This window comes from Haliotis cracherodii, unplaced genomic scaffold (genome assembly GCF_022045235.1).
Source record: "Haliotis cracherodii isolate W230 unplaced genomic scaffold, xgHalCrac1.p SCAF_5, whole genome shotgun sequence".
Classification (NCBI taxonomy): Eukaryota; Metazoa; Mollusca; class Gastropoda; order Lepetellida; family Haliotidae; genus Haliotis; species Haliotis cracherodii.
The window spans coordinates 25,417,981-25,441,558 of NW_027266308.1; the positions used below are offsets into that span (position 1 = coordinate 25,417,981).

Sequence of the window (23,578 nt, forward strand, 5' to 3'; positions counted from 1 at the left end):
AAAGTGATGCAGCTCTTAGATGATTACCTATCTGATTACAAACCAATACTCATAATCAGGGCAGATCTGAGTTTAATTTTAACCACAATCCTAGGACTCTGGTACAACTAAGGTAGGTAACTCTGTATTTACATTTACATTCCACCCCAAGCCTGCTCAAACTCAGCCTTACCCTATCCTGACACATCATGTTATACATTGTTTTTTCTTGTTGCCCTTGAGCAGTATATTTTATGACCCTAAAGTTTGCAAAAGACCAAAATATTAAGTGCTGTGTTTTATTGCTTGTATAGTTAAGCTAATACAAGAAGAAAAAAATAAGTTTTTAATATTTATTGTTTTTTTCACCTGTTAATCCAGTAGAACTCAAAATTAAACCTGACAATATAGTCATTTTTGTTACATGTTACCCGTTAATCCAGTGGATGCAGAACACATTTAACATTTTGCACCCACAATGCTTTGATCTTTTAATTAACTGACATACAATACATAAGTTTCCTCAATTACCCTTCAAACCACATGATGCAAAATAAGAGTGACAGGGAGGCCTACTTAAGGGATTAGAGTGCACTAACTACATCCCATCAAAACAACTCATGGGTATAGCCATTTCCTGACTCGGGTGAGACAATTGGCCATTTCTTATGGTAACCCTGACAGGGGATCTTCAGCAATAATGAGGCAGATTGCACTATAAATGGAAGACACAAGTATCGTATTGTGTCATGTGTGTCAGGTGTGAAGTGGAGCCCTCAAAATTATAGCCTCAGCAAGTAGCCACATTATCACAGTGATATAGTCCTGTGTCCCCTTCTGCTGTTCTGCCCTCAGATCTCTTTGAAGTTTCTTTCCTTGTCCCATATGTGCATCTGACCCCAGTCTCTGTCCTCTCTGTCTCTGCCTCTGTACCCTGCCTCTGTCACCTGTTTCTGTCGCTGTCCCCTGTCTCTGTCCCCTGTTTCTGTCTCTGCCACCTGCCTCTGTCCCCTGTCTCTGTCCCCTGCCTCTGTCCCCTGCCTCTGTCCCTGTCCCCTGTCTCTGTCTCTGTTCACTGTCTCTGTCCCCCGTCTCTGTCCCCTGTCTCTGTCCCCTGTCTCTGTCCCCTGTCTATGTCCCCTGTCTCTGTCCACTGCCTCTATCCCCTGTCTCTGTCCCCTGTCTCTGTCCCTGTCCCTGTCCCCTGTCTCTGTCTCTGTCCCCCGTCTCTGTCCCCTGTCTCTGTCCCCTGTCTATGTCCCCTGTCTCTGTCCACTGCCTCTATCCCCTGTCTCTGTCCCCTGTCTCTGTCCCCTGTCTCTGTCCCCTGTCTATGTCCCCTGTCTCTGTCCACTGCCTCTATCCCCTGTCTCTGTCCCCTGTCTCTGTCCCTGTCCCCTGTCCCCTGTCTCTGTCCCTGTCCCCTGTCCCCTGTCTCTGTCCCTGTCCCCTGTCCCCTGTCTCTGTCTCTGTTCACTGTCTCTGTCCCCTGTCTCTGTCCCCTGTCTATGTCCCCTGTCTATGTCCCCTGTCTCTGTCCACTGCCTCTATCCCCTGTCTCTGTCCACTGCCTCTATCCCCTGTCTCTGTCCCCTGTCTCTGTCCCCCGTCTCTGTCCCCTGTCTCTGTCCCCTGTCTCTGTCCACTGCCTCTATCCCCTGTCTCTGTCCCCTGTCTCTGTCCCTGTCCCCTGTCTCTGTCTCTGTTCACTGTCTCTGTCCCCTGTCTATGTCCCCTGTCTCTGTCCCCTGTCTCTGTCCCCTGTCTCTGTCCACTGCCTCTATCCCCTGTCTCTGTCCCCTGTCTCTGTCCCTGTCCCCTGTCTCTGTCTCTGTTCACTGTCTCTGTCCCCTGTCTATGTCCCCTGTCTCTGTCTCCTGTCTATGTCCCCTGTCTCTGTCCACTGCCTCTATCCCCTGTCTCTGTCCCCTGCCTCTGTTCCCTGTCTCTGTCCCCTGTCTCTGTCCCCTGTCTCTGTCCCCTGCCTCTGTCTCTGTCCCCTGCCTCTGGCCCCTGTCTCTGACCCCTGCCTCTGTCCCCTGTCTCTGGCCCCTGTCCTGGTCCTATGTATAAGCCCCCTATCTCTGTCACCTGCCTGGAGACAGTTGACACTGGACCCCACAGTGGGTGAAGTCAGAGCTGAGAAAACAGCTGAAGCAGGAAGGAACATTTAGAATATCAGTAGTACCCTGTAATTATTGATAAAGTCTGTTGAATGATTCTCCACAGATGAGTGATTGGAAATGCGATTTTCTCACCTGGTGAACTGTCCTAGCTACCTGACCTCAACTACCTTGAGCACCATCTATGTGTTTAACTATTTACTCTTATTACTTGTTTTTGTAATGTATTATGATTTTACATGTTATTTACGGTACATGAGTAACATGGGAGAGTTGGGTACCTGTGAATGATCTCACATTCAATACACGTTGAATGTGCTCCCTCCCTCCCTACCTACCACCCTACCTACCTCCCTCCATCTTTCCCTCCACAATAGCATCAACAGTACTAATGGCTCCGAGAGATTTGACGACCTTTCACTGAAGTTTCGAAATCAAGAATGACTCCACCCTACACACAAAGGAATTGCTTGGTCCATGTGCAATGTCATGTTGTGTTGAGGTGGTAAGCTTTGGTTCCAAAACTGTTCTATCTCCGGCAGTTATTTTTCAAATCTGATCTTTCTTCTCACGACTGATCATAACAGTTATATTACATGATTCCCTGCTTTTGTAGGAGAGGATATCATTGTTATGTTGTATTATGTTTATGTCATCAATGTGACCTGGCAAAAATTACATTTCCATGAACTTCCCATTATATTTTGATAAAAAAATCATATTTTGTGCTTTACAAATGATCATCTTTATTGTAAAAGTCCTAATTTCAATGAAATTCATTCTGGTATAAAGAGTTTTTTTCACTTTAAAATTGATTTATATTGTCAGATAAAAATCGTATTTCATCACTTTTTTTTAAAAACTGATAAGGGACTATTCATTAATTACAGAGGAGTGGGTAATGGGGCCTGTGAACACTAAAAAGATATGACCCTCCCTCCTTGTACATTTTATTTTGCATTGGTGAACCTCGCTTAATTGTATTTATATTTTGTCAATGGCTTTTCTTGTGATCCTAAACTATTTTCCTGTATAAAATAAAATAAATACTGTAACAGTTAAGATTTGAATATTTTGTTTTTTTTATGACCCTCCCCATAATTCATTTTCTCCTTGCACGCATAAATCATAATAAATAACCGATCCCTCTGTCCTAATTGGATGGAAAAGGTGACAGTTTTGTTGATCTTCCTTCCTCAAAGATTCCCACATCCAACATGATGTGCAGAAGATACAAAACTATTACCGGTACATTCTCTGGTACTGTCCAGGGGTTGATTTAATGTCCCCTGCTGTCGGTGGGGCATGATCGTGTCAACATCCCAGGCTCAGCACGGGTCTACTAGAACACAAGATGAATACAGTATTGTTGTCAGGATATATGACTCACTGGGAAGTTGGTTCTCACTGGTGTCTCTTGAACTCACAAGGTAATCACTGTGATCTGAGTTGTAGCGGGTGCAGGCTCATAAAGATGCCACATATGTGGGATCTGGGCGCTGATTAAAACATGCAGGAGATGATGATGATGATGATGATGATGACGACGACGATGACAACGATGACGACGACGAGGACAAGGACAAGGACAATGATGATGATGATGATAAAGATGATGATGATGATCATGATCATGATGATGATCATGATGATGATCATGATGATGATGTATGTGTATGTGTGTTTGTTTATGTGTGGTTGCTTGTATTAGTCTGGACTGATGCTGATTTTAAAGTGCTAGGCTAGACACAGTGCTAGACACAGTATACCATCTCCGAGCCGACCAGTTCTTGTTTTATCCTCTAATGCCGAACGCCTGGCAGGGTAACAACAAGTACCATCTTTAATATTTTTTGGTATGACGTGCACTGGGATCGAACCCCTGACCTCTTGCACTCCGGTCAGATGCTCTATCACTAGACCACAGAGGTGGCCTGAAGATCATGATGATGATGATAATAATGATGGTGATGATGCACCATTACTGTGTTAACAAATGTATGTGATTATAAGTTGATGAAAATCAAACACAAAAACTGACTGTTCAAGTGGACAAGATTTCTAAGACCTATGAGCAAAGGGAGATAATCATGTCATTATTAAAAAAGTGTGGTGGTAGAGTACATGATGGTTAAAGGTAATTGTTAAACATCACATGCTGCTGTTCTTTTCGTTGTTGTAAAATAAAAGGTCAGCTGTATAAATGATTGGGATTTTTTATTTATAAAGGATTATACAAATCATGTCATGTCATGACAGATTAACTATAGTAATATGAAAGAATCGTGTGTTCATTAACTTCTTTTGAGTAGTGACCGCCTCCGTGGTCTAGTGGTAGAGCGTCCGGAGAGCGGAAAGTCCGGGGTTTGATCCCCGACCGCGTCATACCAAAAGACGTTAAAAGATGGTACTTGTTGTTACCCTGTCTGGGGCTAAAACAAGGACTGGTCGGCTCGGAGTCAGTATACTGTGTCTGAGTGGGGTATTCATGTTAACCTGCGGAATGGTATCTCAGTGAGCCAGCACTATAAATTGGCATCAGTCCGGACTAGTACAAACACTCACCTAACCTCTTTTGAGTAGTACATAAACTGACCTGCTTCATCAAGATTTTCTGTTGCATTTATCAAATACACTGATTTATTTATTTCATATAATGGAATACTTGGGTCTAGTGGTTGTCACTTGTCATCACTTGTTCCAGTTTGGTGAATGAATATGTAACTGTGAATCCTGAAGCATATAAACTGTGACCTGATCTGATTATCGGCAATAATGGAACTGATGAGGAGGTTATCAGCTGGAATGTGCATCGTCAGTGATGCTGACAGCTCCACTGTGACAGCAACGATTACAGCCACCGCACGGTCAGATAGAGACCTGGGTATCAGTGTGTATCTTCATGTAAGTGTGTCTCTTTACACAATTCACTTCCTTCATAGAGAGTGGGAGCACATGTAGGGACAGCCTGTGCTAGTTAACCAATACATTCACAGGGTCAGATAGAGACCTGGGTATCTGTGTGTATCTTCATGTAAGTGTGTCTCTTTACACAATTCACTTCCTTCATAGAGAGTGGGAGCACATGTAGGGACAGCCTGCGCTAGTTAACCAATACATTCACAGGGTCAGATAGAGACCTGGGTATCTGTGTGTATCTTCATGTAAGTGTGTCTCCTTACACAATTCACTTCCTTCATAGAGAGTGGGAGCACATGTAGGGACAGCCGTGCGCTAGTTAACCAATACATTCACAGGGTCAGATAGAGACCTGGGTATCTGTGTGTATCTTCATGTAAGTGTGTCTCCTTACACAATTCACTTCCTTCATAGAGAGTGGGAGCACATGTAGGGACAGCCGTGCGCTAGTTAACCAATACATTCACAGGGTCAGATAGAGACCTGGGTATCTGTGTGTATCTTCATGTAAGTGTGTCTCCTTACACAATTCACTTCCTTCATAGAGAGTGGGAGCACATGTAGGGACAGCCTGCGCTAGTTAACCAATACATTCACAGGGTCAGATAGAGACCTGGGTATCTGTGTGTATCTTCATGTAAGTGTGTCTCCTTACACTGCACTTCCTTCATAGAGAGTGGGAGCACATGTAGGGACAGCCTGCGCTAGTTAACCAATACATTCACAGGGTCAGATAGAGACCTGGGTATCTGTGTGTATCTTCATGTAAGTGTGTCTCCTTACACAATTCACTTCCTTCATAGAGAGTGGGAGCACATGTAGGGACAGCCTGTGCTAGTTAACCAATACATTCACAGGGTCAGATAGAGACCTGGGTATCTGTGTGTATCTTCATGTAAGTGTGTCTCCTTACACAATTCACTTCCTTCAAAGAGAGTGGGAGCACATGTAGGGACAGGCTGTGCTAGTTAACTAATACATTCACAGGGTCAGATAGAGACCTGGGTATCTGTGTGTATCTTCATATAAGTGTGTCTCTTACAATTCACTTCCTACATAGAGAGTGGGAGCACATGTAGGGACAGCCTGCTCTAGTTAACCAATACATTCACAGGGTCAGCTCCTAACACTTCTTCTATTTCTGAAATGGCTAGGTCTTAGGTTGCACATTGTTTTAGCCATTATGAAAAGAAGTAAGTGACAATAATTGGTGGCCTGTGAGAAGGAGATGACTGGGTCTGTAAGAAGGGAAATGGATGGTCTGTGAGGAGGCTGGATCGTGTGTAAGAAGGAGACTGGATGGTCTGTGAGAAGGAGACTGGATGGTCTGTGAGAAGGAGACTGGATTGTCTGTAAGAAGGAGACTGGATGGTCTGTGAAAAGGAGACTGGATGGTGTGTAAGTAGGAGACTGGATGGTCTGTGAGAAGGAGACTGGATGGTCTGTGAGAACGAGACTGGGTGGTCTGTGAGAAGGAGACTGGATGGTCTGTGAGAAGGAGACTGGATGGTCTGTGAGAAGGAGACTGGATGGTGTGTAAGTAGGAGACTGGATGGTCTGTGAAAAGGAGACTGGATTGTCTGTAAGAAGGAGACTGGATGGTCTGTGAGAAGGAGACTGGGTGGTCTGTGAGAAGGAGACTGGATGGTCTGTGAGAAGGAGACTGGATGGTCTGTGAGAAGGAGACTGGATGGTGTGTGAGAAGGAGACTGGATGGTGTGTAAGTAAGAGACTGGATGGTCTGTGAGAAGGAGACTGGATGGTCTGTGAGAAGGAGACTGGATGGTCTGTGAGAAGGAGACTGGATGGTCTGTAAGAAGGAGACCGGATGGTCTGTGAGAAGGAGACTGGAGGATGTGTGAGAAGGAGACTGGATTGTGTGTTAGAAGGAGACTGGATGGTCTGTGAGAAGGAGATTGGATGGTGTGTAAGAAGGAGACTGGATGGTGTGTAAGAAGGAGACTGGATGGTCTGTGAGAAGGAGATTGGATGGTGTGCAAGAAGGAGACTGGATGGTCTGTAAGAAGGAGACTGGATGGTGTGTAAGAAGGAGACCGGATGGTCTGTGAGAAGGAGACTGGATGGTGTGTTAGAAGGAGACTGGATGGTCTGTAAGAAGGAGATTGGATCGTGTGCAAGAAGGAGACTGGATGGTCTGTAAGAAGGAGACTGGATGGTCTGTAAGAAGGAGACTGGATGGTGTGTAAGAAGGAGACTGGATGGTGTGTTAGAAGGAGACTGGATGGTCTGTGAGAAGGAGACTGGATGGTGTGTTAGAAGGAGACTGGATGGTCTGTGAGAAGGAGATTGGATGGTGTGCAAGAAGGAGACTGGATGGTCTGTAAGAAGGAGACTGGATGGTCTGTAAGAAGGAGACCATATGGTGTGTGAGAAGGCGACTGGATGCTCTGTGAAAAGGAGACTGGATGGTGTGTAAGAAGGAGACTGGATGGTCTGTGAGAAGTAGACTGGATGGTGTGTGAGAAGGAGACTGGATGGTGTGTAAGAAGGAGACTGGATGGTGTGTGAGAAGGAGACTGGATGGTGTGTAAGAAGGAGACTGGATGCTCAGTGAGAAGGAGACTGGATGGTGTGCGAGAAGGAGACTGGATGGTGTGTGAGAAGGAGACTGGATGGTCTGTGAGAAGTAGACTGGATGGTCTGTAAGAAGGAGACCATATGGTGTGTAAGAAGGAGACCGGATGGTCTGTGAGAAGGAGACTGGATGATGTGTGAGAAGGCGACTGGATGCTCTGTGAAAAGGAGACTGGATGGTGTGTAAGAAGGAGACTGGATGGTCTGTGAGAAGGAGACTGGATGGTGTGTGAGAAGGAGACTGGATGGTGTGTAAGAAGGAGACTGGATGGTGTGTGAGAAGGAGACTGGATGGTGTGTAAGAAGGAGACTGGATGCTCGGTGAGAAGGAGACTGGATGGTCTGTGAGAAGGAGACTGGATGCTCTGTGAGAAGGAGACTGGATGGTCTGTAAGAAGGAGACTGGATGGTGTGTGAGAAGGAGACTGGATGGTGTGTGAGAAGTAGACTGGGTGGTGTGTGAGAAGGAGACTGGATGGTGTGTGAGAAGTAGACTGGGTGGTGTGTGAGAAGGAGACTGGATGGTGTGTGAGAAGTAGACTGGGTGGTGTGTGAGAAGGAGACTGGATGGTGTGTAAGAAGGAGACTGGATGGTGTGTGAGAAGGAGACTGGATGGTGTGTGAGAAGGAGACTGGATGCTCTGTGAGAAGGAGACTGGATGCTCTGTGAGAAGGAGACTGCATGGTGTGTTGGTATGTTTTATTGATGACCACAAGTATAGTCACTATAACCTAATTCAGGCGACCACAGCAAGTCTAATTATAACCTTTCTCAGATGGTCACAGCAAGGCTTGGCATAATAACATTAAGCAGATGACAACAGCAAGGCTTGGCACCTTTCCCTTTTTTCAGATGACAACAGCAAGGATTCGCATTATAACGTCATTCAGATGACAACAGCAAGGTTTGGCATTATAACGTCATACAGATGACAACAGCTATGGTTTTTCACACGACCTTATGCTTATTCAGATGACAACAGCAAGTATAACGTCATTCAGATGACAACAGCTATGGTTTTTCACACGACCTCATGCTTATTCAGATGACAACAGCAATTATCAGCATTAAAACATTATTCAGATGACAACAGCAAGTATTAGCATTATCATGTCATTCAGATGACAACAGCAAGGATTGGCATTATAATGTCATTCAGATGACAACAGCTATGGTTTTTCACACGACCTTATGCTTATTCAGATGACAACAGCAACTATTGGCATTAAAACGTTATTCAGATGACAACAGCAAGTATTGGCATTATAATGTCATTCATATTACAACAGCAAGAATTGGCATTATAATGTCATTCAGATGACAACAGCAAGTATTGGCATTATAATGTCATTCAGATTACAACAGCAAGAATTGGCATTATAACGTCATTCAGATGACAACAGCTATGGTTTTTCACACGACCTTATGCTTATTCAGATGACAACAGCAAGTATTGGCATTATAATGTCATTCAGATGACAACAGCAAGAATTGGCATTATCACGTCATTCAGATGACAACAGCAAGTATTGGCATTATAACGTCATTCAGATGACAACAGCAAGGATTGGCATTATAATGTCATTCAGATTACAACAGCAAGGATTGGCATTATAACGTCATTCAGATTACAACAGCAAGAATTGGCATTATAATGTCATTCAGATTACAACAGCAAGGATTGGCATTATAATGTCATTCAGATTACAGCAGCAAGGATTGGCATTATAATGTCATTCAGATGACAACAGCAAGAATTGGCATTATCACGTCATTCAGATGACAACAGCAAGTATTGGCATTATAACGTCATTCAGATTACAACAGCAAGGATTGGCATTATAATGTCATTCAGATTACAACAGCAAGAATTGGCATTATAACGTCATTCAGATGACAACAGCTATGGTTTTTCACACGACCTTATGCTTATTCTGATGACAACAACAAGGCTGTCATGAAAAGCTATGACCACAGTTATTAAAGGCTCATCGACATAACTTTCTTCAGACAACCCTATCCTGACCTTTTCAAGATCTGACGGCATGACTCTCCATGCCATGACACTCTTCAGTAAGTGATAGCCAGTTCTTATCTTGATAACCTTATTCTAGATGACCCAGCAAGAACTGTTCTCTATGACCTTGCTAGGACGAACATGACAAGGTATTGTTGCTTTTATCTGTGTTATGACTCATATTGATACCGATGGTATGTAAGTCAATCTTTGTCTGATTGTTCCCACACAGATAACAGACATAATGCTGGGTCTTGATCAGCCTGATTAGTGCACAGCATGGTCACCACTGCTACATCATCGCTGGTGATAATGTCACACTGCGACTTCCAAACTTCAAAAGTATACACAGTATGTTTTTTATTTACAAATTATTGTTTCTTTCTGAGATGGAATATGTTTGCAGCTATAATATCCAGTCTGAATAAATTATGTAAGGAATATTTAGATGTCTCAGATTTCATTTAGTTTGCAGGAAAGATGAGATGTGTACCTGGCATTTTTTTCTTGTTTAAGCCACATTCAGCATATTCCACAGCCACATACACCTCTAAACAATCTGGACCAAACAAACCAGTGGTTGATATCATAAGCAACATCCCACACAATCGGGGTGCCATAGCACAATCACCCAAATCTCAGAGCCTGCTTCACGGACTCATGTTAGTCGCCTTGTGACAAGCAAGGTAGTTGGGGACCTAATTCTACCCAGAATTCCCACATGGCAGTTCGCACGAAATTGGGATGAACATCTAAAATGCTCTGGAATCTATCTAGGATTATCTCTCAACATGGTATTGGAGACACAAATTGACAAACCTTACTTTCTTTCCTTTTATTCAAGTCAGACCTATTTATTTTCTTGCTTGTAAGGTTTTCCTTAGTGGAATTAGTGAAGCAAAAAATAACAAAAATATTTCAATAAAAAATCTTTTGCAAATTTTAATGGAGACACATCTTTGAAATAAGAAATTATAATGGTCCTGTATTACTTATTTTGAAAACTAAAATAACATAAGAAGAAAACACAATTACAAACATATTTTTCAGTTGCTATTTGAATACAAACAGTTTGTAACAAGATGTAACAAATCATTATACTGTATTCAACGTAATAAGTGCCCACGGCGATATTTGCTAATATGTTGGCTAGTGAACAATCCCAATTAGCACCCCTTCCGATTGATCAATGTACACAAGACCTATTTATTTGTGTATAATACGCACTCATGTGTAATATGCACCCTTAATTATGGGCAATTAAATTCTGGAAAAATATATCTGTCGTATATAAACATTTCAGGCTGTCAGCATAAACCACAAAATTTATCTTTCAACTCTGTTTTTTCACCAAAATAATATTGTAATAAGAGCCCACTATTTCTAATTTTGAGAGTGCCCTGGGTGCTTATTACGTCGAATACGGTACTTTAAATCTAAGGATGGATTGATATGGTTTGAATAATTCTGAAAAAAATAGATAAACACTCAGCTCACACATTCTTAATAAAAAAACACTGATAATATTAAAACGTCTAACCATCTACAGATGTGATGAATCAGATTTGGCCCAGGAAATGGGAACATATGTTTTCATTTAATTCTAATCATGAAGAAAAATAAATTAAGTGAAATTGTGCTGTTCATGATGCCACTTTAGAAGCAACTTTAGGCCTTTTATTTTTTATAAGTTGTTTTACAAATAAGTTGGTCTAAAATTCAATGTAGGTGGTCGAAAAAGAACAGTGAGCGAGTGATGTTTTACGCTGCTTTTAGCAATATTCCAACAATATCACGGCGGGAGACACCAGAAATGGGCTTCACACATTGTACCCATGATGGGAATCAAAATCAGGTCTTCGGCGTGACAAGCGAACGCTCTAACCACTAGGCTACCCGACCGCCCTCGAAAAGAATAAATAATATTGTTCAACTTCCATGTTAGTACTGCTACTTATGAATAAAAAATCAAACAAATTTTAACATGGCAAGATATCGGAAGACATCTTATTATTTTGGTTTTTTTAAACAAAGGTTTTGAAACATATTATTAACTATTTCTTAACATATTATTAACTATTTCTTATGAACAGTGGTGGCAACATCTTGTATTTTCTTATTTCACAAAATTGTCAAACAGAGTTGGCCAAAATAAAAAGTATCAAAAGTCATATTTTTTGTCTTCTAATTTCAGGTTTTTTTACTGATCCGTGTCTAACTAAACAATTATATATAAGGCCCAAGACATTTTAAGAAAAAACACATAAACATATTTTGAATTCTCTATGAACAAATAGTAATGTTATATGAGTACATGTCAACTGGATCGTTCACACACCTAAATTCAAATTTTATTTCAACAAAAGTTATGACCCAGGTTTTTATAGTGTGGAATTACTCAATTCATACCATTTGTATCACAGCGTATCATACAAGGAATTGCTTTGTAGGTCACATAATGTCACAGAGATTGTTCATTAGTTGCGAGTTATTGCCACACGTCTATGCCTACAAATCCTTGGTGTTCCTTATTGAAAGGCAGAAGGTGGGGAATTGAACCACAGCTGTCCCAGCTTAACACTGTATCATTCTATTTGTCCTGGTTGTGAAGAGACAATCAAGCTGTAAACAAGGTCACAAGTTTTTATTTTCTGGTTTACCGATTTTACTGACCGAAAATAAAATGGTTTAGGTTTATTTTCCTCTGCTCTACCATTTCAACTTTGATCAACTGGTTTCTAGAAAAATAAAAAGACAAAAGACAAAAAGTACAAATCTGATACAAATTTTTTACAAAAAATAATTTGTCAAATACATTGTTGGTGATATGTGGCGTCTGCAATTCTCTTTGTAACAGAATAAAGCCGTCTCAGATGCGGGGCGGTCGGGTTGCCTAGTGGTTAAAGCGTTCGCTCGTCACGCCGAAGACCCGGGTTCGATTCCCGACATGGGTACAAAGTGTGAAGCCCATTTCTGGTGTCCCCCGCCGTGATATTGCTGGAATATTGCTAAAAGCAGCGTAAAACCATACTCACTCACTCACCTTCTCAGATGCAGTTACAAAAGAAGAAAAAAAAAGAAGAAAATATTTTATTTATGTGTTACATGTTGTATGTGTACACAGTAGACATAAAAACTTGCATAAAATACATACAACATCAGGCCATAAAAGGCCCATGAGACACAATGAACAATGAAAAACATTATTTATATAATAGAATTATAACTTACAGGATTGCGAAACAATAAAAAAGGATTACAATTATAAGTGATGAAATCTTGCCTACATGCAAACATTTTTTAAATAAGTGTGGCAAGAGGTTTTATATACGTGTTACAATTCATTAAGAACACTGTCTGGTCCACAGGAGAGAATGAAATAAAAGTAGGATCAGATTTTATAATTCTCAACCATAAATCATATCTTAAGTTAGAATGAAATGGACAGTTAATGAGAAAATGTATCTCATCTTCTACAGCGTTATTATTACATAATTTCTATCCTGTAAAGGCGTGATAGGTTTAGCAAATCTACCCAATTCAACTTGTAAGGGTAACGTGCCGCAGTGTAACTTGCTTAGGATACTACGATGGGAACAGTTACACATGCAACTGACAAAATACTAAACATTATCAACATTTATTTTTTCCACTAAACCAACCCCCAACATCTCACTGACCAGTAATAAACAGCCTTTTTATTATTATTCGTTCTTATATGGATTTTGATACTGAAAACATCGGTCGGAAGGTCACCCTAAAAAATGCATTGTACACGATTTTTATTAATCATCTTATAGTTTGATTTGAATTGGTAGTTGATAAATATATAATCCTTGTTAATATTATAAATCTAAAATCTTACTTGTAATGATAACTAATCATTGGAAAAAATTCTGTTTGAATCAAATAAAAAACCCTTGGATTAATTTTATTGTCAAATCAATCTTTCTCATATATAAAGACCTTGTCAATTCTGATTTAATTATTTTCTGATTTTTTGATTGCTGATCCATAAACTAATCTAAAAAATGCAAGGCCTTACATATAAAACTGGAGGTACACACCTGTATTTTATTTTTTATTTCAACTGTCTCAAGTTATTTGGTATGAAAAATCTGTAAAATTTGAGATAAAAATGGGTGACCTATAGATGGGGTTCAAAGGTTTCTTCATGAGGACACATCAAGAGAAATTCCTGTGTGATTTTACACAATCTAGAGTCTCGGCGTTCTGTTTTCTCCGCATTAAAGTTGGAACGCCTGACTGAACCAGGCACCACCCTTCATAGTACCAGGGTGTGATGGCGATACTCCAATCTGACCCCACCCCTACCACCATTATAGTCAGACCTATGTCTCACTCCTCCATAAGGACACTTATCCAAAAAGTTAAATAATTGTTCAGACATTTAGTCAGAAATTTGGAAAACTGCACGTGATTCATATCCGTTCTCCTTGCCATGAGTGTGATGAACTTCAGTCATGCGAGAAACCCTACCAGCCACTGGCTATACAACCAGACTTACATAAACAGGGTTTATGATACTGTTTTTATTAAAGCCACTAATCCCTTTTCTTCTGACTCATTTGAAAATCATTTACCCTAAAACGAAACTTAAATTCAAACACTGATTTCGAATGATGTATCACGTCTGCACAAACACCATCTACGTAAAGAGGGAAAACCATTTGAACCAATACACCTGTATTATCAACTTACAATACTAAATAAAACCTTGTAGGTATAAATCTAAATAATGTTAGGTTTCATAATACAGGTATTATGAATGCTTGAAATTTTCACATTGGGTTAATTTGAAATATGAAAGATTGAAAGGAGTGTTCAGCTAAGATGTGAAAGATTCAGTTGAATTTATCATTATGAATCATGCATGCCCTGATATTTGAGAGTAAACTGTCTGTGACAAATAACACATTATTAGATGAAGCTGTTATTGTGTATCATCATTGGTCCCTGATTGAAGTGTACCGCCTCCATGGTATTTAGTACACGATGTTTACAATACGTCTGAGCCATCTCTGAGGCATGGATGCAAACAGGTTTTGAAACTTGTGAATCACAAGCTGTCCACCTTGTGACAGAATATCAGCATCGGACAAATTTGCACCTGAACATATCAATGTCAAAGAGAGAAGAGAAGAGAAGATAACTCTTACGTTACATCAGCAAAAGGTCTCAGGTTACTGATAAACACAAACACAAATAAACAAAAACATCACAATCATCAAATGTGGCGCTGGAGACTAAATGCTCAACAATTAATTTTAACAAAACTTTTTCATAGAACCTGGTACAAGCTGGTATGAATGAATTCAAGGCCCTGTTTGTTCTCAACATCGAACATCGTAGTCGGCAACAAGAAGGCGACGTGGCATGAAATGGTGTTTAACGTTGCATTCAAGATAATTACACTTGTGTGTGTGTGGCTGCTTGTACTTGTCCAGACTAATGTCGAGTTTATAGTGCTAGCCCATTGAGATACCATGCCACAGTATACTGACTCCAGGCTGACCAGCCCTTGTTTTAGCCCCTTAATGCTGAATGCAGACAGGGTAACAACAAGTACCATATTTTAATGTCTTTTGGTATGACGCGGAAGGGGATCAAACCCCACACTTTCAGGTCTCTAGGTGGATGCTCTACCACTAAACCATGGAAGTGGTCCCTCCGGCTAGAAGGAAGATGAAGTTGCTAGTCCTGTAAAACATGTGAGATATCACTTAATACCACTTAATGCTTTATAAACTATTTGCTGCTCATAAATACTACTGATGTCCTGAAGAGTGATGCCAGTGATTGACTTTACCATTTAGAGTGAGTGAGTGAGTTGGGTTTAACGATGCTTTTAACATTATTCCAGTTATATCACGGCGTGTCGGCTTAATGTGGGAGGAAAGCCCGAAAGCGATGCAGGTCTTGGACGTTTACCACTTCAGTGAAAACCCACGAGCATGGGTATGGTGCTGACAAACCTAGAAACATAACCAGGGCGAACTGGGATTCGAACCCACAATCATAGATTTCTGGCATGTCCAAGGGACGCAACTCTGCACAGCGAATTGGGGTGCCTTATACGACTGGGCCACCCATGCTCCCTTACTATTTAGAAGAGATGCTATCAAGGTATACAGATACAATAACTAGAAAAATGCAACGTCATATTTGTTTTTCACATTAATTCACAAGTAAATGGCATTTGATATGGAAAGTTGAATTCAGAATATGATCTTTTTTTGCTGAAGATATAAGGCACAACAGGTAAGGTCATATATACATAAAGAAAAGTTTTAAAACAAAACGCTTAAATAGTTCTCCAACACGTTTCATTTGTAAGATTAGGAGAATGTAACTAGTAATTGTGACGTCATGTGACAGTTACATTGATTATAATAGCTAATATTTAGGATATATACTTATTTATGTTCTCAAGCATCCTGTCTGTTACACTCCAGGTGGGGTATTGCTGTGCAGTTTTGGGAAGTTGAAGTGTGAACTCATTTGTCGTCCACTTGTGGTGGTGGTCCAATTAACCATACATATTCCACAAATCTTAATAATCAATGTTATTTTATCAGAATAGGCCGACTAAACATTTTCAGATGTTGCCTCTCACAAAATGTAACATGTCACGTGCTGGAGCGGTTGTAATTCCTTCACCATCTCGTAAAGAAACTGTCAGCGTAATTTGTTATCATAAAAATCACAAAGATACCATAAAGTTACAGTTAAATGACCAGGTGACCCTTCCCTCCTCAGTGTTTGACACTGACATATATCTAGCTTACACTTCCTTGATTCTCTCATCTGTCTATCTCTGTAAAAAGTGACTGCTCTAAAATAGTAAAAGAAAAATTAAAAACGTGTTTGATCGAAAATATTTTTTGCCAACATTCTGCTTGTATTGTTCTCTAAAATAAACCATGACAACATTTGACATTTCTTTCATTTTGCCTCGTGCCTTTTGGTATATTGATCAAGAAATTCAGTGAAACAAGAATTTAAGTTGGACTCGCTTATAAAGGAATCGTGAAAGCATGCACCAAAATTGTTTTAAAAAAAGTAGTTTTTATTTTCAAACCTATTCAAAGCAGCTGGAGAGCAATGATGGATCGTGATGGTTATCTTTTGTGGACTGAAAGAGTTTGGTATGCAAAATTGATCACTACAAAAACAGAACATTTATTTTAAAAATTCATTAACTGTTAAAAAAGTGTCATATATATCCTTCAGCACACTGCAGGATCCGACATCCGACTACTTAGTCCACTGACAAACATTAGACAGGATCATTTCGTCTTAATCCAGTCTCACAAGTTTCTCAATACAACAGGTAACCCAGCACGCAAGAGGCAAAAACTGCACAAAGTATTTACCGATGACTCTGTGCAGAATGTCTACAATTTACCAATCAATGCTGAGGTAAATACAGGATAAACAGTTGAAGTTGATGAAAGAGATAGTTTTGATGTTGGTGTTGATGCTGTGACTTGGGCACAACACAATCACCGATTACCACACTGCAGTCGACATGGGTCTATCTTACACCCATCAGGGGTAACACAGTCAGTGATTTATGTGTGAGATTACCTGAAGGTTACGGGAGAGCAGAATATCTGTTTCTGCTTGACAAAACACTGTGGTGTTATTGAAAAAGGTAATGGCATTCATTCCTCACTAGCTCTCGGGAAGGTCTTCCTTCCCACACTGACTACAACCGTCTATGTCTTCCTTCCCACACTAACTAGAACCGTCTAGGTCTTCCTTCCCACACTAACTACAACAGTCTAGGTCTTCCTTCCCACACTGACTAGAACTGTCAAGGTCTTCCTTCCCACACTGACTAGAACAGTCTAGGTCTTCCTTCCCACACTGACTAGAACAGTCTAGGTCTTCCTTCCCACACTGACTAGAACAGTCTAGGTCTTCCTTCCCACACTGACTAGAACTGTCTAGGTCTTCCTTCCCACACTGACTAGAACAGTCTAGGTCTTCCTTCCCACACTGACTAGAACAGTCTAGGTCTTCCTTCCCACACTGACTAGAACAGTCTAGGTCTTCCTTCCCACACTGACTAGAACAGTCTAGGTCTTCCTTCCCACACTGACTAAAACTGTCTAGGTCTTCCTTCTCCCACACTGACTAGAACAGTCTAGGTCTTCCTTCCCACACTGACTAGAACTGTCTAGGTCTTCCTTCCCACACTGACTAGAACTGTCAAGGTTTTCCTTCCCACACTGACTAGAACAGTCTAGGTCTTCCTTCCCACACTGACTAGAACTGTCAAGGTCTTCCTTCCCACACTAACTAGAACAGTCTAGGTCTTTCTTCCCACACTGACTAGAACAGTCTAGGTCTTCCTTCCCACACTGACTAGAACAGTCTAGGTCTTCCTTCCCACACTGACTAGAACTGTCTAAGTCTTCCTTCCCACACTAACTACAACTGTCTAGGTCTTCCTTCCCACACTGACTAAAACTGTCTAGGTCTTCTTTCACACAATAACTACAACCGTCTAGGTCTTCCTTCCCACACTAACTAGAACAGTCTAGGTCTTCCTTCCCACACTGACTAGAACAGTCTAGGTCTTCCTTCCCACACTGACTAGAACTGTCTAGGTCTTCTTTCACACAATAACTATAACCGTCTAGGTCTTCCTTCCCACACTAACTACAACTGTCTAGGTCTTCCTTCCCACACTAACTAGAACAGTCTAGGTCTTCCTTCCCACACTGACTAGAACTGTCTAGGTCTTCCTTCCCACACTAACTACAACTGTCTAGGTCTTCCTTCCCACACTAGCTAGAACCTATTTAACCTATTTATTCCTTGGCACAATATACCATGATATACTTGGCATATATAAAACAATATTTTTAAGTTTATTTCAATTAATATTGTTTATTGAGAACAAGAAAATATTGGCACCTGTACCTTCATTACTTTGAACAGTTTTCCAGTCATATCACAACATGTCAGCTTAACGTGGGAAGTAAGCCAAAATGACGCAGGTCTCAGACATTTACCACTGTGGTAAACCCCGTGAGCAGGGGTGTGGTGCTGACAAACCTGGAAACACAACAGGATTTGCACAGCGAACTGTGGCGCCTTAGACGTCTGAGCCACCCGTACCCCCAATAAGAGTACAGGATCTTTCAAATCACTACCAGCCAATTTCTCCAAAGGCTGCCTAGGCAGTTGTATTATCTACATAATCTCTCATCATCACTCATACCGTGCCCTTTATCTAGGCCAACAGAAAAATACAACACCAGGTGAAAAATTTAAAACCTTAATATCGTAATGCAATAATGCAGGTGAGTCAGCCAGCATAACCTTGTGCTGACTGTTGACTGCAATGGTACAGACAGTGGGCAGGTGAGCGTACTGCTTCACCCCCTTCACACCTGTACACAGGTACATAAAGTCTGACGAACTCCGTGTGGTATACACACTGGAGACTGACTGCATTGTTTAATGACATTGTAAACATATTGACAGACAGAAGAAATACCTGGAAATATCAACCTATGCATATACATGAATAAAGACTGAGAAAAAAATTAAGTTTAAGATTTAATTATTTTCAATCAGGCAAGATGTTTCCTGATTGTAGTACATAACTTGTGTTTTGGGTTGTTTATTGAGTATTACTTGTTGTTAACACGGTGCCTGTGTGATGTTCTGACATGATTAATACGGATATGTGCATAGTGATATCTGCATTGTGAAAGAGGATCAATATGAGATTCCTGCATGGTGAAGGACATCTTCATGAGGCAAGGGAATTAACTGACTGTAAACTAACGTGTCTATAGATGCAGATTTTGGTTGACAGCAGGATTTGCAAAGCATATGTAATGCCAACTCATCGTCAACAAATATTTTCCAAATCTTTTAATTTTTTAATCAAGGCGCTCACATGATTGATGCTCTTTGCAAAGTGAGACCCCTTTTATCACAATATAGATTTGAATTATCGATCAACTAGGTTGGAATTCCTAGGGCTCAATTGCAGCACCACCAGTGGCTATTATGAGTTATGTCCCTTCTATGCCTTTCTTATTGACCAATCAAATTCGACCCCTCATATCACTTGCATTTGCTTCAAATAAAATGGCAGCACCCATCAAGACAATCTGATCGATGATCAAGATATTTATTAAAACAAAACGAGTCTTTCCTTGTAAAGTGCATCAATTCACATGGGCACGTTGATTAAAAATATGAAAAGATTTGGAAACTATATGTCATACCCCTGTTGACAATACACATCAATTGCAAATCCTTCAGTCAACCGAAATCTGCACGTTGAAATCCATGTTGTTTACGAACCGGATGTCGATTTTGTTACGCGATTAGACTAGATTAGACTATCCAAAGACTTGTTAGTCCACCCAAAATGAAACTCCATAATTGCAGCCAAGTTTGGCAAGGGTGGAAACTGGACTTTTCCAGTTAGTTAACTACCTTGCCTCGGGAAGATGGGTGAAGGAGGGTTAATATGAGATACCTGCATGGAGAAGGAGGGTTAACATGAGATATCTCCACTGTAGAGACAATACTACAACACTGCATGTATGGCTGGTGTACATGCATTACTAGATGTACGTACCAATGCATGATGACAGTGTAAAGGTTAACATATTATCATCAACATGACAAATCAAGGGTTAACATGTATTCCAAGGTGTGAGTCAAGCAGTGGTTTTTGTGAATGAATAGATTTGAGTCCCCTCATAACCTTTATCACAATCTAGCCTCAGGGAAGTCTTTAGACTGCAGATTCCCCACAAAGATATAGAGTGTTCTCAGCTTTGACTCATCACAGTCCTCTGAAAGCATTCAAATACAATATTAGCAGAACCATTGACCTCAGTGAAGGCCTAAAATGGAAACTGTTACTTGACAAGCTCCAGATGATATTGACATAGCGCCCTGCTTCAGCAAGTTTGCCTTATGGATTTTCTACATTGTCCGAAACACCTGTAGGAATGTTTCACAGAATGGTGAAACTTAACTTTATATACTGCAGTACTCACTGACGTGCTGAGGTCTGCGTCAGCTATAGGCTGTACTTAAGGTGTCACACTGCTGCCCTGTGTTGCCAGAGCCTAATGACTTTGGGCTCCAGCTTTTTATGTGATCAGAACCAATATGTGATTTACAGGCACGTTATACAGATATGTCCAAGGATAAAACAATATAACTGATTTCTAGTTGGTTTGTACTTAGTATCTAGTTGTAATTGTTTGAATTTATCTCCATAGTTACCTTGTTTTCTAATGTATTTTATGGTGAATAGGTGAAATGGTGTCTACTTTTGTATTGTTTACTTGTTGCAGTTGTACCTGTGAGTGAGTGAGTGAGTGAGTGGGTGGTAGAGTGAGTGAGTGAGTGGTAGGGTGGGTAGGTGGGTGAGTGAGTGAGTTGTAGGGTGAGTGAGTGAGTGATTGGGTTGTAGGGGAGTGAGTGGATCGTAGAGAGAGTGAGTGAGTGAGTGAGTGAGTGAGTGAGTGAGTGAGTGAGTGAGTGCTTGACATAATCGGGGCGAACAGGGATTCGAACTCACAATCATAGGTTTCTGGCGTGCCAAAGGGAAGCAAATCTGCACAGCGAATCGCAGCGCCTTAGACGACTGGGCCACCCGTCATGATATGAGAGGTAGAATCTGATTGGTCAGTAGGAGGGACATAGAAGGGACATAACTCATAATAGCCACTAATGGCATTCTGATCGAGCCCAGAAATTCCAACCTATATTGTGACAAAAGGGGTCTCACTTTGCAAAGAGCATCAAAATCATGTGAGCGCCTTGATTAAAAAAATTAAAAGATTTAGAAAATATCTGTTGACGCTGAGTTGGCATTACACATGCTTTGCAAATCCTGCAGTCAACCCAAATCTGCATCTATAGACACGTTAGTCCAGCCAAAATATAACTCCATAATTCGGCAAAGGGTAGAAACTTGCCTTGGGAGATGCACAAACAAAGACTCCACAACTGTCCCCATTTGGGAAATAAAATCCAGGTGCTCTGTCTGACTATAAGTATAACCTTCAGATTACTGCGCCACACCTCCCACAAAGAGCCCGGGACCTGTTGCACAAAGCAATCTTAGCGCTACGACTGCCATAGGTTGATGTTAGGGTATGGCAATTACGATCACCTTAGCGCTAAGATAGCTTTGTGCAATGGGACCCTGATTTTATATACTGCTTCTCCTCTACCACGAGATGTGTACAATGTTATTCTGGAACTTGTTCCGTCTGGAAACCTCACTTCCTGGACGCTTACTGTTTGGAGTTTCCATATGAAGAAAGGAACTACTGACGCTGCCTTAATTTGTTTACCTAGACACTTTGAAACTTAAGTCTCTGAAGTTGTGTATGAATCAACTATTCTGAAACAATTTAATTTTATTTCAGCAAAATTCTAAATTCAAAATTATGTGCTTCATGTGGGCAATAATAGATATACACTGTCACTGATAACATCTCAGTGAAAAAAATGTTTCTTACAACAACATCTATTGAGAAAGAGAAGCCAAGGAAATAGCTATTCAAGAATGTGAAAAAAATGTTATGGTGAATATATGTATTCATTACAATAGGGGTGGTCGGGTAGCCTAGTGGTTAAAGCGTTCGCTCGTCCCGCCGAAGACCCGGGTTCGATTCCCGACATGGGTACAATGTGTGAAGCCCATTTCTGGTGTCCCCCACCGTGATATTGCTGGAAAATTGCTAAAAGCTGCGTTAAACCATACTCGCTCACTATTCATTACAATAGCAGCCATTTTGTACTTTAGTGATAAAAATAATTCCATTCATAACGCACCAAATTCCACTCAAGTAAAAGCTCATGGCGCTACGTTATTTTTACCCCCGTCAGTGGATCTGTGTGCACTTGATTTTCACTCCCTGGGGAGTATACAACCCAAGCTGCCTGTGAGGCAATAGCAGGTTAACAGTCACATTAACATCTCATCCTACCGGGTACCCATTCACTTTGGATTGGAATCTCTTGTAGAAAGTGGAAGGTGTCATCTCCATGTTGCCCAATAGTTGCCCTCGCTCAGTATTTGGCAATAGTACTTGCCAGGCAGCGCTAGATGCATAGAAACATGGGTTGCTTGGCAACGGTAGATGCAGGGCAGTGGTTGCTGCATTGGTAAGCAACCTGGGTTGCTTGGCAACGGTTGTTTTAGGGCAGCGGTTATTACATTCGGTTAGCTTAACAGAAGTTAAGCTAATTTTCAGAAGTCCCCCAGTACCTCCACATACGCGACCATTTCATCCAAATGATATCTCTTGTCTTAATTTCAAGTTCCGATATCATGAATAACATTGAATATAGAGGTCACTAATACTATATAGTAAGGCTGGTGAACTTGGGTCGGGAGGATCCTGAGTAGGACCGGGGTACCCACAGTTACATTATGTGATATTTTATATAATTATGATTTTTTTTATTAATTATCATTATTTAATGCCAAAAACTCACTATAGCTCAGTGGTTACACTTCAAGTCACTAATGTTCGCATTTCTTTCTGACAATGCACACATTCCTTTTGACTTGTATTTGTCTAAGTAAAGATAAAGCTTCAGTCAACTTCAGTGTACCCATGATCTAATTGTTTGATACATGCATCTAAATAGTTTTTTGCCAGGGCTGCGTTAAAACAATTCCCAAAAAAACATTTTCTTCACAACTCTTGAGACCTACAGCTGGTACCTGGGTAGGGTCGGGTAATAGGGGGTCGAGTACCTGGGTAGTAAATTTGGACTCGTCCCAGCCCAATATATAGCTCTTATGATTTTAGAAAATATGTCCAGACAGTTACATATTGATCTTGTTTCTACAACCAATCTCCATGTTGTGGCCCTACCCAGCAAATAGACAGCTATATCCTCTAACAATCA

General features: G+C 40.8%; 1 protein-coding gene across 1 annotated transcript; it reads right to left on the reverse strand.

Moving 5' to 3' along the window:
- Nucleotides 1-830: 830 nt before the first annotated feature.
- LOC139443627 (octapeptide-repeat protein T2-like) lies at nt 831-3,761 on the reverse strand. Its single transcript, XM_071224582.1, has 3 exons — nt 3,617-3,761; nt 1,913-2,130; nt 831-1,232 (listed from the first exon to the last, which is right to left on the reverse strand). Exons 1-3 carry the CDS (start codon nt 3,759-3,761, stop codon nt 831-833), a joined length of 765 nt encoding a protein of 254 aa, XP_071080683.1.
- Nucleotides 3,762-23,578: the final 19,817 nt, after the last annotated feature.

Bases quoted from the DNA above. Each gene is read 5' to 3' on its own strand.
- LOC139443627 (XM_071224582.1), bottom strand. From the start codon at position 3,761: ATGATCATCATCATGATCATCATCATGATCATGATCATCATCATCATC. The intron at 2,131-3,616 runs GCATGTTTTAAT...TTCCTGCTTCAG, and splicing joins CATCATCATCATCATCTCCT to CTGTTTTCTCAGCTCTGACT. The intron at 1,233-1,912 runs GCAGGGGACAGA...CAGGGGACATAG, and splicing joins GACAGAGACAGGGAACAGAG to ACAGGGGACAGAGACAGGGG.